This window comes from Corvus brachyrhynchos, unplaced genomic scaffold (assembly GCF_000691975.1).
Source record: "Corvus brachyrhynchos isolate BGI_N302 unplaced genomic scaffold, ASM69197v1 scaffold14, whole genome shotgun sequence".
Taxonomy (NCBI): Eukaryota; Metazoa; Chordata; class Aves; order Passeriformes; family Corvidae; genus Corvus; species Corvus brachyrhynchos.
In genome coordinates, this window is record NW_008239110.1 from 20168992 (window position 1) to 20183232 (window position 14241).

At 39.6% G+C, this 14241-nt stretch overlaps 1 protein-coding gene across 1 annotated transcript in view; it reads left to right on the top strand.

The window, feature by feature from the left end:
* MTHFD1L (methylenetetrahydrofolate dehydrogenase (NADP+ dependent) 1-like) overlaps positions 1-14241 on the top strand; it is a 148382-nt gene that overhangs the window by 11683 nt on the left and 122458 nt on the right. Inside the window, exons 8-10 of the mRNA XM_017739428.1 lie at positions 5498-5609; positions 9981-10060; positions 10752-10849. Of these exons, the coding sequence (XP_017594917.1) occupies positions 5498-5609; positions 9981-10060; positions 10752-10849 (290 nt within the window). The remainder of the gene's footprint in view (positions 1-5497; positions 5610-9980; positions 10061-10751; positions 10850-14241) is intronic.

Below are 14241 nucleotides of genomic sequence, written 5' to 3' on the forward strand. Positions count from 1 at the left end.
CAAGAGAGACTCCTCTTCCTAAATGGACTGAACAAGGTTATTATGGAAGTGGTAAACAGACTGAACATCTCAAGGGTTGTCTTTTTACATTGTCAGTGGGAGAAGGGAGAAAGGTGGTGGGAGGAGAAGTGTTCTGAATGTGGTATGGTTTTTTTTTTCTTCTTTTAGGTCTGTTAATAAACTTCTTTATAGTCTTTCAAGATTGGTGCCTGCTTTGCGTTTCTCCTAATTCTTATCTCACAGAAGATAAACAGTAACGAGTATCTTGGACCAAACCACTTCACTAAATTGGTGTTTCCGCCTGGTTACAAACCCAACCCGCTACAGGGTAGGGGAATGTTACTTGTCGTAAGCCAATGGCCAGACCTATTTGCATTGAAGCACTAACCCTGACGTTAATGATGTAATGCCTTTCTTAGGTGGTTACTACATTACCTTAGACTAGCTCTGCTGATTCATTCTCCTTTTTAAAAAGGACAGCATAACAACAAGTGTTTTCTTTAGAAATTCTTTTAATTTAAATGAGTTACACAACACTAAGGTTGTAGGGTTTTTTGGGTAAGGTTTTGTATTGCTATGGACTTGTTATTGCTTCTTTTACTCATGCACTTTTGCAAAAATATTTTGAAAATGATCAAGAGGAAGACATGTTTTAGTCCACCTTAGGAGAAGTCTAATACAGGGGTAGCTCTCCTAAAAATCAGCATAATGACATCTACCATCTGACTTAGTGTGCTCCTTTAAAGCAAGTCTGTTCTGTCTTATGGCAGGGAAAGGGAATAAAATAAATAATGGTACATTTTTATTTCATTGCTTTGATCTGAGATAATGGACACAGTTTCAATGTTCTTTTCCCTCCCCACTTCATGTTTTGTTAAGTGGAGTAGGTTGTTAATATTTCTTTTTGTTCCATTTTGAATTTGCTTGACTTCATTTCTTAAAAATAATCATCACGGCACAGCTGAGCCACGTCCTTCAGAACTCTTGAGCTTTCTGGGTTTTCAAATAATTCACAAATAAAAGAAAGCATTTTAGAAGGTTCTGGCACATCTGTGCAAAGTTGCCATGAAGAAACATTGTTCTTTTTGCAATGATATGTTCAATGTAAAAGAAATTACAAAGTGAGAGATAAAGACATAAGCATCTTGGAGGAAATACTTATGATGTTATCGTTCTGTTAAGCTTTGTGTAGATAACTCTTCAAAGCACATTCACTGCATTGTGCCTGAAGAATGACCTAGTGACATTTAGGAACATCTCCCTTGTAATTTTAAAATGGGACTCCCCAAAAGTCAATTCAGTATTGCATGTGAAGAATGGGAGCTGACGTGTTTAATCCTGTATTACATCAGAATTATGCTTTCTAGTTTGAAAGGAGGTTGTCAAGTAGATTAGTATTGAAAAAAACAGATTATTTTCTTGCCAAAACATGGGTAATACCTAATTCTGTCAGAAAACAGAATTTTGTTTCAGTCATCTAAATTTAGTCAGTCATTATTTCAGCACATCATCTTTAATGTAGTCTGTGTGTGAACCACATCATGCCTGTTTTAAGAGAGCTGCTATCCTACAAATCTTATTGTAAAAGAAGTGAGAATTGGTCTATCTAGGTATAATTAGGAATAGAAAAGTTGTTTGCAAAAGCGAGGTTAAGAAGTGTGAGAGTGGTTCAGCTGGAGTGCTGAATGGGAGTTTCCTTTTCAGTTTGGAAAAGAACTTCTGGCCACAGTGTGCTTTTCCTTAGAGCTGACACTTGAGCTTCAAACTCTTAGACATCTCTTAACCATTTGCTGTCCTAGTTTTGTTGTCTTGGTAAGACCAAGAGTCTTGTTACAGGCAGAAAAATACATTTTGTGTTGTAAGCATGAAAGAACCAGAGAGCAGGTACACGGATCCCATAAGGGGAGAGGAGAGGGAAGCTCCATGAGAGTTTCTAATGATGATGATGTAGACAAAGTAATTCCACTTCAACATTTTGTGTACATCATCTCTGTTCCTTGTAATTTTGAAATGTATCCCCCTGCCTGTAAGTTAGAGAAGCAGTTGCGAAAGCATGGATCATAGTGGCAGGCTTGAGTCCACAGCAGAGATGTGGGCTTGATTTTCACTGTGTAGGGCAAGTGCATTCAGGATGATGTGGCAGGGAAAGCTGGAAGAAACAACATAATTAGTACTTGCGTTGGTGGAAGAAGTACCTGAAACTAGTCATTGACTTAAAAAATTTTCAAGATTTCAGAAACTAATTAGAATTGCTGTGATTGAAGTAGAACCTGATCTGTAAACTGATGTGCATAAAGACTTTTTTCATAAAGAGATTTGTGAAAAATCTTTTAATCAGATTCCTATTCCTCATCCCATCTCTTCAATTTTGTATTGCCTAGCTTCATACCCAGGACTCTGAGGGCTTTTACATTTCAATTATTAATTTTAATTTTTATTTTGTTTAATCATGCATTTAAAAATGGCTTTTTTAGCAGTCCATTTTAACTATGGGAAAATGTAAATTTTATGCAGACTCCACAGCAAAATGAAGTTTCAGTTATCTGTAATGTACAGCTACTTTGTGCCATTATCATTTAATACTTGGCTCGAAAGTCAGTATTGTTGTTTTAACATTTGGTGTTCTGTCTTGGGAATGGGTGGTGCTTCTTAATCTGCTTCAATTTAGATCTTGGTGGAGAAGATCATATTTTGTTATGAGGTAAGGTTTCAGATTATTTATTGGCACAGCTCTTCCCAACTGAAAAAATATTTACCGGTGAGAAGGCAGGATACTACTGCACTAATGGCTTACTTTGTCTGCAGCCTGTTGCCCTAGTACATTACGGAGGGTTTGGCCTGATGCTTGTCATTCCTTCCTCTGGCCAGCTTGATGGAATGGAGCCTTGCTGTCCAGGGAGCATGGGGCAGGTGGCCACATGTTCTCCCTCATGGGTATCTCCTTGACCTTCTGGCTGTGGCTGCCTGTAGCATCTGGTTCCTGTCAAATGTGTCCTCTGTGTCCTCTCTGTCCTCTGTCCAGGGACTGTGGTGCATTTGCTGAGGGAAGCTGAATGTGATGATTTCATAGGACTTTTCCATCTCTAATGTCTGTGGCCAGTTTGTGATGTAGGAGATGACCCTGAACACGCATCCCAAGGCTTGCTTCTTGCTTTAGTGAATAACAGGCAGTCAAAAGGGTAGATTATGGCAAGAGAGAAAAATCTAAAAGCAAAGGAGGCATGGGCACAACTTCTTGCAAGTGAAACTAAAATTCCCTGATGGAGATCACATAAATCTCTTCCAAGGATACCCAAAATTCTGTACACAAGTATTTTGCTTTCAGTGGACTTGCTCTCCCAGTTTCTGTATATAGTTTTAAAAAATACTCATAGGGGAAAAAAATTTCTCTAAAATGTTTGAGATGTATATTTTATTGACTCTGCAGGAACTTTTACAATAGTTGCACATAAAATATTGTTTTCTTTGTGAAATAAGGGAAAGGAAATCACACTGGGGGAGGCTCTGAGAAATCAGTGTGTCTTTAACCTGTGGTACAACTCTTTGCTGCCATGTGATGCAGCTTTTTTTCATGGAGGAGGTGGAGCAGGGCAATGAGATGACAGGTCCAGCTGGTTTTCTGGTAAAATTTATGGGTATGTGCGATGTTAGCTATCCGAACCAGTATTAATGTTGGCTACAAAAATAATTGTGTTCAGCTGTTAAGAACATTTTTCAACATTAGGGTCGGTAGTCATAGAGATGAATATTTGGTTCCATCAGTTGTTTTCTGACATTATAGTTACATTGAATCAATTCTGTCATAAGTATGTTGGCTGAACATTCATCAGAATTATTACTTGTTGCATACAGCTCTCAACTTGTTCATCAATTCACGATACTAAGCGGTGTGCAAAGCTCTTAGTCCTTGTCCCAGAGGCTTTGCATGGGAAGGCATCTTGACTTACAGTATATGATTTATAACTGCTAGAATAGGAATTATTTTTTCTTTGGAACAAAAAGTCTGTGCTCATGTAACTGAGAAAAATCACTGTTTTTCTCTGTGTTGATGTTGACTGTTACAACAGAAATTTCCTTCTTCTGTAGGGCGAAGCGTGCCTTCAGCATGGTATTCTTGGTACACAAGTCATTACAGCATCTTTTTATCTGAATTTCCTTCCAGATTTCTCAGTATCATTTGACCTGACACTGGTCAAGCATTATGACTTATGTAGCCTTCTAGGAGTGGTGTGTAAACTGATACTTGCATGAGACTCAGGAGTGTGAGCAATTCGAATAAGGCTGAATGACTGTGCACAGGCAATCACAGGAGTGTTGCTGGACATGTGACTGAAGCCTGAATCAGCTCATTGCATTAGTCATTTGTCAAGCAAGGAAATCTTCTCCCAAACTTTTGGCTTTGTGTCCACATGGGGATCTCTAAGGAGGGTTAGGCCATCCTTGTGTCCTCTGAGGGGAAGATGGAGTTTTTTTTAGTTTTCTGCCTTTTCCACAGCAGTTATGTTCTTCTCCCCTCCTGGATGCTCAGCTGTGCCAAAAACCTGCTATCCTGACAAGATTTGTAGCTGCTCCTTCTTGGCAAGAGTGTTGGGCAGGGTTGTGTCAGAGCACTTTTGGCCAAAAAAGAAGCTAGAACACTTGTCAGTCACAAATCAATTCGTAGAGTAGCTCACTGATCTTGTGACACTTGGAATTAATTTGCATTTATCCAAAATATTACCAAAACTGCTGTATCTCTGAAATAATTTTTACATTCAGTCTTGAGGCAGTGTTGTGTCTGTGCTTTGCTATTTTAGTGGATCTTTATACATCTGCTTCTGGTGCTGTCCTTCATCTCATGCTGATTCTAATAACTTGTACAGGGCCCTGTTTCAGAGGAAGTGGGGAAAGAAATGCACTTACATCTTTGATTATAAGAATTTTTGTAGCAACCATTTTTGCTCCAACATCTGCCAGGTTGAGCTAAATCAGGGGCAGTGATTAGCAAACATGAACTGAGAAGGAAAAAAGTACTTTAATTGGTATTCTTCAAAGGCATCGATCTTCGCAGAAGGGGTCATCTTGCATTCCTGTCAGCTGGCCTGGTTTTCTACTGTCAGACAACCTGACTGTACTCTTTATAAGTGCCTATTTACTGTCTTTCAACCCTTCTTTTTCCTGAGTTGCTCCAAGTTATCTTGGACTTTAGGACAACGGTAGAACTTTTTATTCGGAAGGATGTAATCCCCATTAAATATTGATACTGACTTTGGTCTCACTTGCCTAATCTCACAATTTGTTTACCTAACTTAATTTTAAATGCTATTCTTAAGTTTTGTGGCAGGTAAGAATCAGAATATCAGTTTGGATCTTTCTTTTTTGTTCTTGTTGTCTGCAAATGCTTTGCTCAAAAGGCATTGCTATATAAGTCTGAATATTTTTAAGATGAATATTCGAGTATGTTTTTCTAAGATTAAATGCTTGCTTTGTTTCTGGGGGTGTTTTGGTCTGTCCCTAGCTCCGTCACGCAGACGTGGTGGTGTTTGGCAGTACAAAACCTGATGATGTTCCTGTGAGCTGGATAAAGCCTGGGGCCACCATTATCAGTTGTGCTCGTGATCTGCTGTCAGGTAAGAGGTGATAAAAGGTAACAGCTCCTGCAGGTGGTGTACAGCAAACCTTTGAGGTGTGTGTGGCATCTTGGCGACAATGCAATGTGGTCAAAAGTTGCATCTCTGTGGGAGGGCCCTTAGAGGTGTGTGTACAGGGCATGTGTACACCTTTCTCTGATGTATTCATAGGAAAAAGATGTTAGGTGAGAGAAGAGAGGTTGGAACAGATTCTTCATACCAGGATGCGATGACCCAGTGGATTCAGAGAATTCGGAGGGAAGACTTTTGGGTCATCAGATGAGCTATTATTATAGTGCTGTTTTGTACAGTGTCTTATCCTGTGACTTCTGTGGACTCGCCTGGAATATGGGAAAAAGAGAAGAAGGGAAGAAATATCAACTTCAGAGTGCTGTGAAAGTGTCTGCAGAGAGTGGTGCAGGAAGGAGTACAGAAATAATGTGTAGCTAAGAAGATGCAGAACATCTCCTGCAGTAATTATTCCTACAAAAAGTTTGGATTCACCTCCTTCCTTATCACCTGACTTGTTGTTGGGGGTGTATGCGTTCATTAATTTCTCAATTGAAACACGTTACAGAATTTTATTTGGAATAAAATTAAGAAATCTTCCCAGAAGTTACTCTGCTGCTAGAATAACCTGCAGTAATTATAATAATATGTAATTTTACATTTCCTGTAAAATTTCTTAAAATTCCATGAAGATCTCTAGATATTTTCTAGATTTTTGGTGTGTATATGAATTTGACTGTCAGCATCCCAGTGAGATTATGCTGTGAATTAATAGGTGAGGAAGTTCATCTTATCACAAGTGTACTAGATTGACATCTGTTGATGAAATGGGCATAAAAACTGTGGAAATGGGCATAAAGCTCAGAAAACCTAATTGCATGGGCTTTAAACTAGGGATATTCCCTAAGGACAAATGAAGCAGACACTCTATGCAGAGCTAATGCAAGATCAGGCTCATAATAAAGCAGCTGCTGTTACCATGCAAAGCATGGCCTTAGCAATAGATTTCTTTCTTTGTCTTTCATGATGTCCTCTTGACTGGAACAGACACTGCAGGTGTGGGAGATCTGGGTTATTATTCACTCAATTGTCTGAAGACATTTGGACGTTCATCTTTCACCTCCCAAAGCAGATCTCTGATCCTACTGAGGATCTCAGGGGTGGGTACCATCCTTATCCCTTCCTGATGCTGCACAGGTTGTCCAAAATTAATACATCTTTTCTTTTTCCTGGACTAGTGACTAGGAGACTCCTTGCATCTCTAATGCCCATTTATTTCCCATAGGGATTTTTGGATATAATTGTTGAGTATCTGTGGGGCAGGGCTTGGCACACAGGTCTCTTCAGCAGGTACCCAAACTACTAGTATGACACAGTCAGACATGAAGAAGGAATGGTGGAGAAATGGAAAGGAATAGAGAAGAGAGGGAGTGGTGGTACAGCGGTCATACCTAAAAATAAATAAATGAAAAGGAATCTCCCCTCCTCATTTTAATCTTGCAAGTAGAAACCTCCTCTGTGACAGACTTGGGATGGAGGTGCAGGACTGTTCTGACAGCATGGGATAAGCCAGTCCTTTCAGCCTGAGTGGGCACCAGGAGTGACTGGACTTTCCCAGCACTGGTGCAAGTCTCACTTTCAGTGGTGCAAGTCTCACACCTAATTTTCTCCATTGAAAAGGGAGTCTGAGCCTTCACAGACCTAGAAGTTATGCAGTATAACTGCATGCTATGTCTTAAGACTTAAAAATCTTCATGCTTTAGTTGCTCTAAAGAGCTATAGATAATACTAATGTTTCCCTGCTGTGAAAGAGTGCTGTTGGAAAAGCTGCATTACGTATCACAGTAACATTCATTCCTAAGGCAGGAAATGTAAGATTTGGCATAAGCATGTATGTTTCCTTGCATTTCTCAAGTTGTAGCAGTGCGCTCTGTTGAGTACTGCGATTTTTTGGAAAGGCAGCATGAGATTTTGATGAAGATAATTTAAATAGAACTTATCTACCAAATGTCTATCTGTCTATATGGTTATGCTTTTGAGGTTGTCAGAACCTTGGAGAAACTCTGAAATTACAGCAGAAATGCATTTTACCAGCTGTAAAAATGTTGGTCTCAAGGCTTACTTGAGAGGTACATGAAACACAGGTGTCTAACAGGAAGAATGCAGTTAGTTTAGTTGCAAGATGTTTGTGGAAAGCCCATTGTGGAGTAGTTGTGACCTTGGAGAAACAACTGAATCTTACAACTGACTCTTAACTTCCATGGAATCTGGCTGAGGTGCTTGGAAATTGTTCTGGGTTTCTTCATGCTTTAGAAATGTCCGACTTAACATCTGTGGGGTCACAGGAGCTTAATGAAGCCTGAAAGCAATAGTCATCAAGTAACTTTTGTTCTTGCTAGATGGTGGCTAGGTTTCCAACTTGCGTGGGTGTACATGTCATCTACATTCGTGTGTTTTCAAAGCACGCAAAAGTTGCAAGGGCACAGCTGAATTGGGGAAATGTAATGTTGTAAATCAGAAGAGTAGAGAAAAGTGCTCACTCCAAAGTGACAGAATTCTTTTTCAAGGTTTTTTTTTTTAATCCAATCAAAGATTTTTAAATTATCACAGTTTTCTGCAATTTGCGAGCAGTGCAACATCTGCTTCTGTTGCACCGACAACCTTGGAATCAGGTGAGTGCTGGTAGTGTCTTGCAGGAATATACTTTATATGTAAATGTATGGAGATGAAAATAACTTTCTGAAAAAAACTTAAGGATGCCAGAATTATTTAGGATTTGATGTCCAGCTCCTTTGGGGTCACTTGAAAGCCGAAGCCCATGTGGTTTTAAGTATGTTAGTGGGAAATACAACTATTTCCCCACCTCTTCTCTATTCTAAGCTGCCTGAGCAGACAGGTAGCATCTGGCAGCAGCTCTCACTCATCTGCCCAGTAGGGTATGAGTCAGAGGAGGGAGCACAAGGTCTGTAGTTCTGTAGTGACCATAGTCCAAAGCAGAGAGTGCTATTCCAGCGTCCATCTGGAAAATTTGTCCTAAGAGAGCTGTTGCAATCCTGTGACTGTCTTGCTAACTCCGTGCGTGCATGACTTTCACCTCGAGTTTCACCTTCACCCCTGTAAAAGCCTGGTTAGTCATTTTTGGGGTGACTGTGTAGCATAGGCAGTCTGAGGGAAATAGTTTTTTGAAGGGAATTGTCTAATTCTAATATGTATTTACACACATGCTAGCTCTGCCCTGATAAAAAAGTCATATTAAGCCAAATAACATAAAAAGTCAAAATGTTTCTGTAAAGCACAGCTGTCTGAAAGGGGGTTTTAAACTTCATTCTTCCTACTCCATTTGTCTGTTTGGCAGCTCTCCCAGCCTGGTCTCAAAGCAACAAGAGTCAGCTTATGACTGTAATAGACTATTCCAGTAAAATTCCTCTGTCTAAATCTAAAGCTGAGCATCTCCAGAAGATTTTGTTGTTTGTTTGTTTGTTTTAACTGCAAGTGTTGATGCAAGTAGAAGGACACTTTCTTAATTAGAGTTTAATATGAGGACTGTTGCCTTCAGCTTGGTTGGCTTTGGCACTGATGTGTAGATGCCTGCTGGCAAGAAAGTTTGAGAAAGGGTCAGGAAACATACAGAATGAGGCTGAGGGTGTCTGCAGAGAGGGTCTCTTGCTCTCACTGATGGGTGAGGGAGAGTGGGCCATAGCTGGGTGCAGGTGTTGGCTCCACAGCATGGCTCTGCCTGCCACGCTGCCTCCAGTCTGAGTGTTCTGTGCCCTGCTGCTGCTGGGACCCTTGTTGGGAGGGGTAACTGTGCAAGGCAACAGGAGCCTTTTATGACCAGTAGAGAATGGGTGAGCAGTGCGAGAGCTTGACCAGGTCAGGGTTTGCACTTCAGTTCCTGTGTGGGAGAAAAGTTAAAGCTGTCAGCGTACAGTTGTTATTTTTTATTACAACTATGTCTGTGCCCTTCAGAATGTGGCTAGGGCCTTGATATGCCCAAAGAGACTAGGATGTGAATTTTGGAGAATTTGTGTCTAGATGAAAGTCAATGAGCAACAACAGAAGAACAAGCCAGAAGAAGGATTACAGCAAAATGACAAAATATAGCTTTTCAAATCCTTACAGCTGTGTGAATTTGTGTAATATGTTTCAGAGCATACAGTTACTCTCTGATTTTCACAGTATATTCATCCCTCTGGGTGATTTCATTTTAGGTATTAAAGAGAAGCCACCTATAATTTTATCAGTAATATCGTTAAATTTCAATTCAACATTCAGAAATTTTTTATTTGAACATAATTTTTAAATACTTCTCCCACTCACAAAAGCTTTGTGATTTATTAGTGCAATGCTTATATTTTTCAGAGAAACACAACTATGGTCAGCAAAACAACCCTGCTGCTGAAAAGACTGTTGGTTCTCTTGCAGTAGCAATGAGAATGCAGGTTAGTGTACCTTCAAGTGTTGTAGATTTGTTGCTCTGTAAGTTGCAGAAATTGCTTCTACAGTTTAGATTTTAACTTTTGTTTTGCTCTTTCGAACATCTTACCTGACTTCTGTTTTAATAGCAACTCTTAATCAGTTAGAGTGATACCTATTACATTTAATTAGATAAAGAAATTAAAAATCAGACATCTCATAATTCTGGTTAACACAGTAAAGCTTGGCAGAAGCACCTGTGTCAATAGGCTAATGTCACTCACTCTGGTAAGTCTGTGAAGATTAATTGTATCTGCATTTTTGCATCATGATGGATAGAGAGTCCAAAAGTTTGTTATTTAGTGTGGAAGAAGCATGACTCAGTCAATGAACAATCAGTATCTTCTGTTGTTTATAAGGTGTGAAAGAAGAATAGTAATTCATCTAACGAGAATAAAATGTCCAACTGCCTAATTAGAGACTTTTCTCTGCCACTTATGTGTTAATGGAGTTGTTTCTTTTTGAAATGTGGTCAAACAATAGGAAAGTGGCTCTTATTTTGTCCTAAAACCATGAAATGGAAAAATTTTTCAGCTTGGGGGTTTTTTGTTAGCCTTTGCCATAGAAGTTATTTCAACATACTCTAGAGATTGTTTGAAGTTAGTGTTCAGCATTTATGATGCAGCTGTTGTGTGCTGTTTTCTTGTTTAAAACCAGAACATGGTAAAAAACATGGAGCGATGGATCCAGTCCCAGCAGTACAGGAAGTGGGATCTCCACTGCTTGAAACTGCAGCCCCTCTCCCCAGTGCCCAGGTAATAAGGAAGAAAGAAGGAGGAAAAAAAATTTGAAGCAGAAAAATTTTTGAAGGAGAAAAAACAATTAAAAATATTTTACAAAAGAGTAAGCAAGTGTGACAACTTAAAAATGTTCCATGCCTAATTAATTTTTAACTTTATGTGGACATTCTCTTGTATGCTTCATCATGACCATGTGCTTTTGTTTGCTATCAATTTTTACTTTGATGATCTGCCTTGGAGCCAAGCTGTATTTAATGAAGACCTAAAGCTGGAAGGTTTCACTGAGGAAGGGAGGAGAAGCCTTGTGCAAAACCAGCAGAAATACAAAAGACAAGAAGTTTCTAATGGCTAAATGTAGGAAGGTGTTTAGTTAAGGCTCAGTGATTTCAATGGCATTTTAGTTTGTATTATTTTCTTCCCTCAGTAGAAGTACTTTCGTCTGCATTAGACTTTTAAATTCCCGTGTGGGTGTGAAAATCAGGAAGTACATTTATTCGCATAGCCAGAATCTTTTCAATCAGTTCCTGTCATTCACTTCCCAAGGCCTGTGTCTGGGCCTCAGGGATTTCAGGTTGGCCTTGGCACGATTGCTGACATCTCTGACATTTAGAGCAGATTGAGCTCTCTACTGTGCTCAAGTGCTTTGCTGTGTGTTGGTTGTGTTGAGTGACAGAGAGAGGAACCGGTGGCTGAAACAGAGGTTCTGCCATGCAGGAAAGCATTGACATTTTTTTGTGCTTACTTGTACGCCTGCTTCTGCAGGTGCTAAAGGAGCCTCACACCAGAAGAAACTCAGAGAGATCTGGAACTGCTTAGTCTGGAGGATAGGAGGATCTTACCAATGTGTCTAAATACAGTGTACAATAATACAAAGAGGACCAAGGCAGGCTCTTTTCAGTGGAGCCCAGTGACAGACCCATAGGCATTGAGCACAAACTGAAACCCAGGAAGCTCCATCTGAACATCGGGAAATACTTTTTCACTGTGAGGATGACCAAACGTTGACACAGATTGTCCGGGGTGGTTGTGGAGTGTCCATCCTAGGAGATACTCAAAAGCCACCTGGACACAGGCAACTATCTAGCTCTAGATGACCCTGCATGAGCAGGGGGGTTGGACCAGATGACTTCCAGAGGTCCTTTCCAACCTCAGACACACTGTGATTCTGTAATTCTGAGTCCTACTGCTATCTATTTGGAAAGCTGTGAGAAAATGTTGTCTTTTCTAAGCATTTTGATTTACTTTTCACTGTCTCTTAAAACAGTTTAATGGGAATGGACACAAATGTAATTGAAACCAGAGATGCCAAAAGAATGAGTTTTCTCTTGTAACCAGGGACACAAGGGGACAGAAATGCTTGAGCTTTTTCTGGGCTAGCATGTAACATTTCTAGAACTGAAGCCTGAAAAAACTGTCCTTAAATAATAAAATTAAAATTTAAAGTGTGCAATGCCATGAGTGTGATGGTAAAAAAAACTTTAAAAAAAGTATTCCCAACCCTCTCTATGACATTGTGTGTTTAGTACATAAATAATTACATAATTAATAAATAATGGTGTATATACACCATAATATATATAGTATAATATATATTATATAATTAGCAATAGGGCTTGCATTTATCTGCTAACTCTGTAGCTTTGTCTTTTTTCTTTTAAATGTAAAGAAACCCTTCAGATGGAAAGTATCCTGTAATAAAATGTAATCTTGCAGTAATACACCACGTTGTGTGGAAACAGATGGAGTTTTCATTGAAAATGAGGCAAAGCTGCTTAAGCACTAAAACTAAGAACATCTGCTTTTTGATTTCTGTGAGATCTGGGTTGAAGTATTTCCAAATATATTGGAAATGGCATGGAAAGTTCTTACAGTATGCAGTAAAAAAAAATGTCAGCACACAGGTGAGTAGATGCAGAGCCTTCCTCCATCTTTTAAATTTTTCTGCATTTTGTAAATTATCACTTAGCATTGTCAGTGATGGACTTCTTGCTTAACAGTTTTCATTCATGCAGAAGAACCCCTGTTGCAAATCTCCAGCAATACTGAATAACATAACGTATTGAGTAATTCTGGTATTTCCAACATAGACAATATATTGTCAGACTGAAAGAGTCAGCTACAAATACAGACTTCCAAATTACAGGTATAACCAAATCTTTCATTTCCTGTATTTTAGGAAAATAAATTTAGTAGGAGGAAAAAAATGCAAATTAACTTTGTCATATTAGTCTGCATCTTTCTCCTCTTGCTAAATGCATCAATTACTTTAATAGGAGAATAGTCACCCTGAAAATTTTCCTTGCTTAGATCTTTAAGGGGCCACACTACCATCGACTTAGCGAGAATTTTCTGGGACTTGAGTTGTTGGTATGTAGTAAATTCTGAGTGAAAACTTCAGATAGTTTTTGCTGTGTGATGTTTGTAAGCCCCTCTGTCTTGTGTTCTTGTTACAATTTTATGACTAGTTGTGTTTGAAGTCACACATAAGAAGCCAAAGGTATATCCTTCCATGAAAGAGGATGCACTTAGTATGTCTTTGAAAGAAAGCAGGTTCCTGGTCAGCCCTGTGATTGAGTAACTCCTTGACCTGTAGTACTGGCTTATGTTATTGTTTGGGTGGATGGTTTCTGGGTTTCACTTTGCTGCTGCAGGGTGTAAAAGGGGGATACTTGAGAACTATAAATGAATAATGGAGCCAGTTTAGGATTTCCTCAAAGAATTGCAAGCAATTAAGTTGGCACAGACTGATCATTTGCTGGTGGATGCAGAGCAGCCAAAGTCCACACACAGAGTTGAGATCTGGCAGTAGTTTTATGTTCACTGATGGATATTTAAGGTCCTGCAGACTGGTAGTTCAGGACATGAGCTTTCATGCCATTGCCAGATTCTATCTTAAAAATACTGTGATCAACTGAAACTAAAGGAAGAAATTAGCCTGGTGAAGCTGAAAGTCATTTTTTAAGTTGTTTTTGTGGTAATGTGAGGAATTCAAAGCCAAAGGAGACAACTCTTCACATCCCTTGTGCCAGACCCTGGGCTTCCCTACCGCAGGAGCTTACAGCTGCTAAACACTTATGTGGACATAATGGGCAACTAGGTCAAGCTCACAAATGAAAAATCCATGACAGAGTATTAAACCCCAGGACCTCGGGTTGTCTAGGTCAGGAATTGCAGATACAATAGTGTCCCCTAACCTGCATCCACATCCCCTCAGGTAATCTGTGTGCTTGCCTCAGCTGCTGCTCCCAGCCTTTGCTGGAGGTTGTTCGTAAGCTCTCTGGATGTCTTGGCTGAGCCCTGTGCTTTAGACTCCTGCTCTGTGGCCATTCTTAGTTCAGCTGTGTTTTAGAAGTGCATGAGTTGGTCTTCAAATGCCTTGTTTCCTTTAGTGCCCTTGTGGGGGAGTG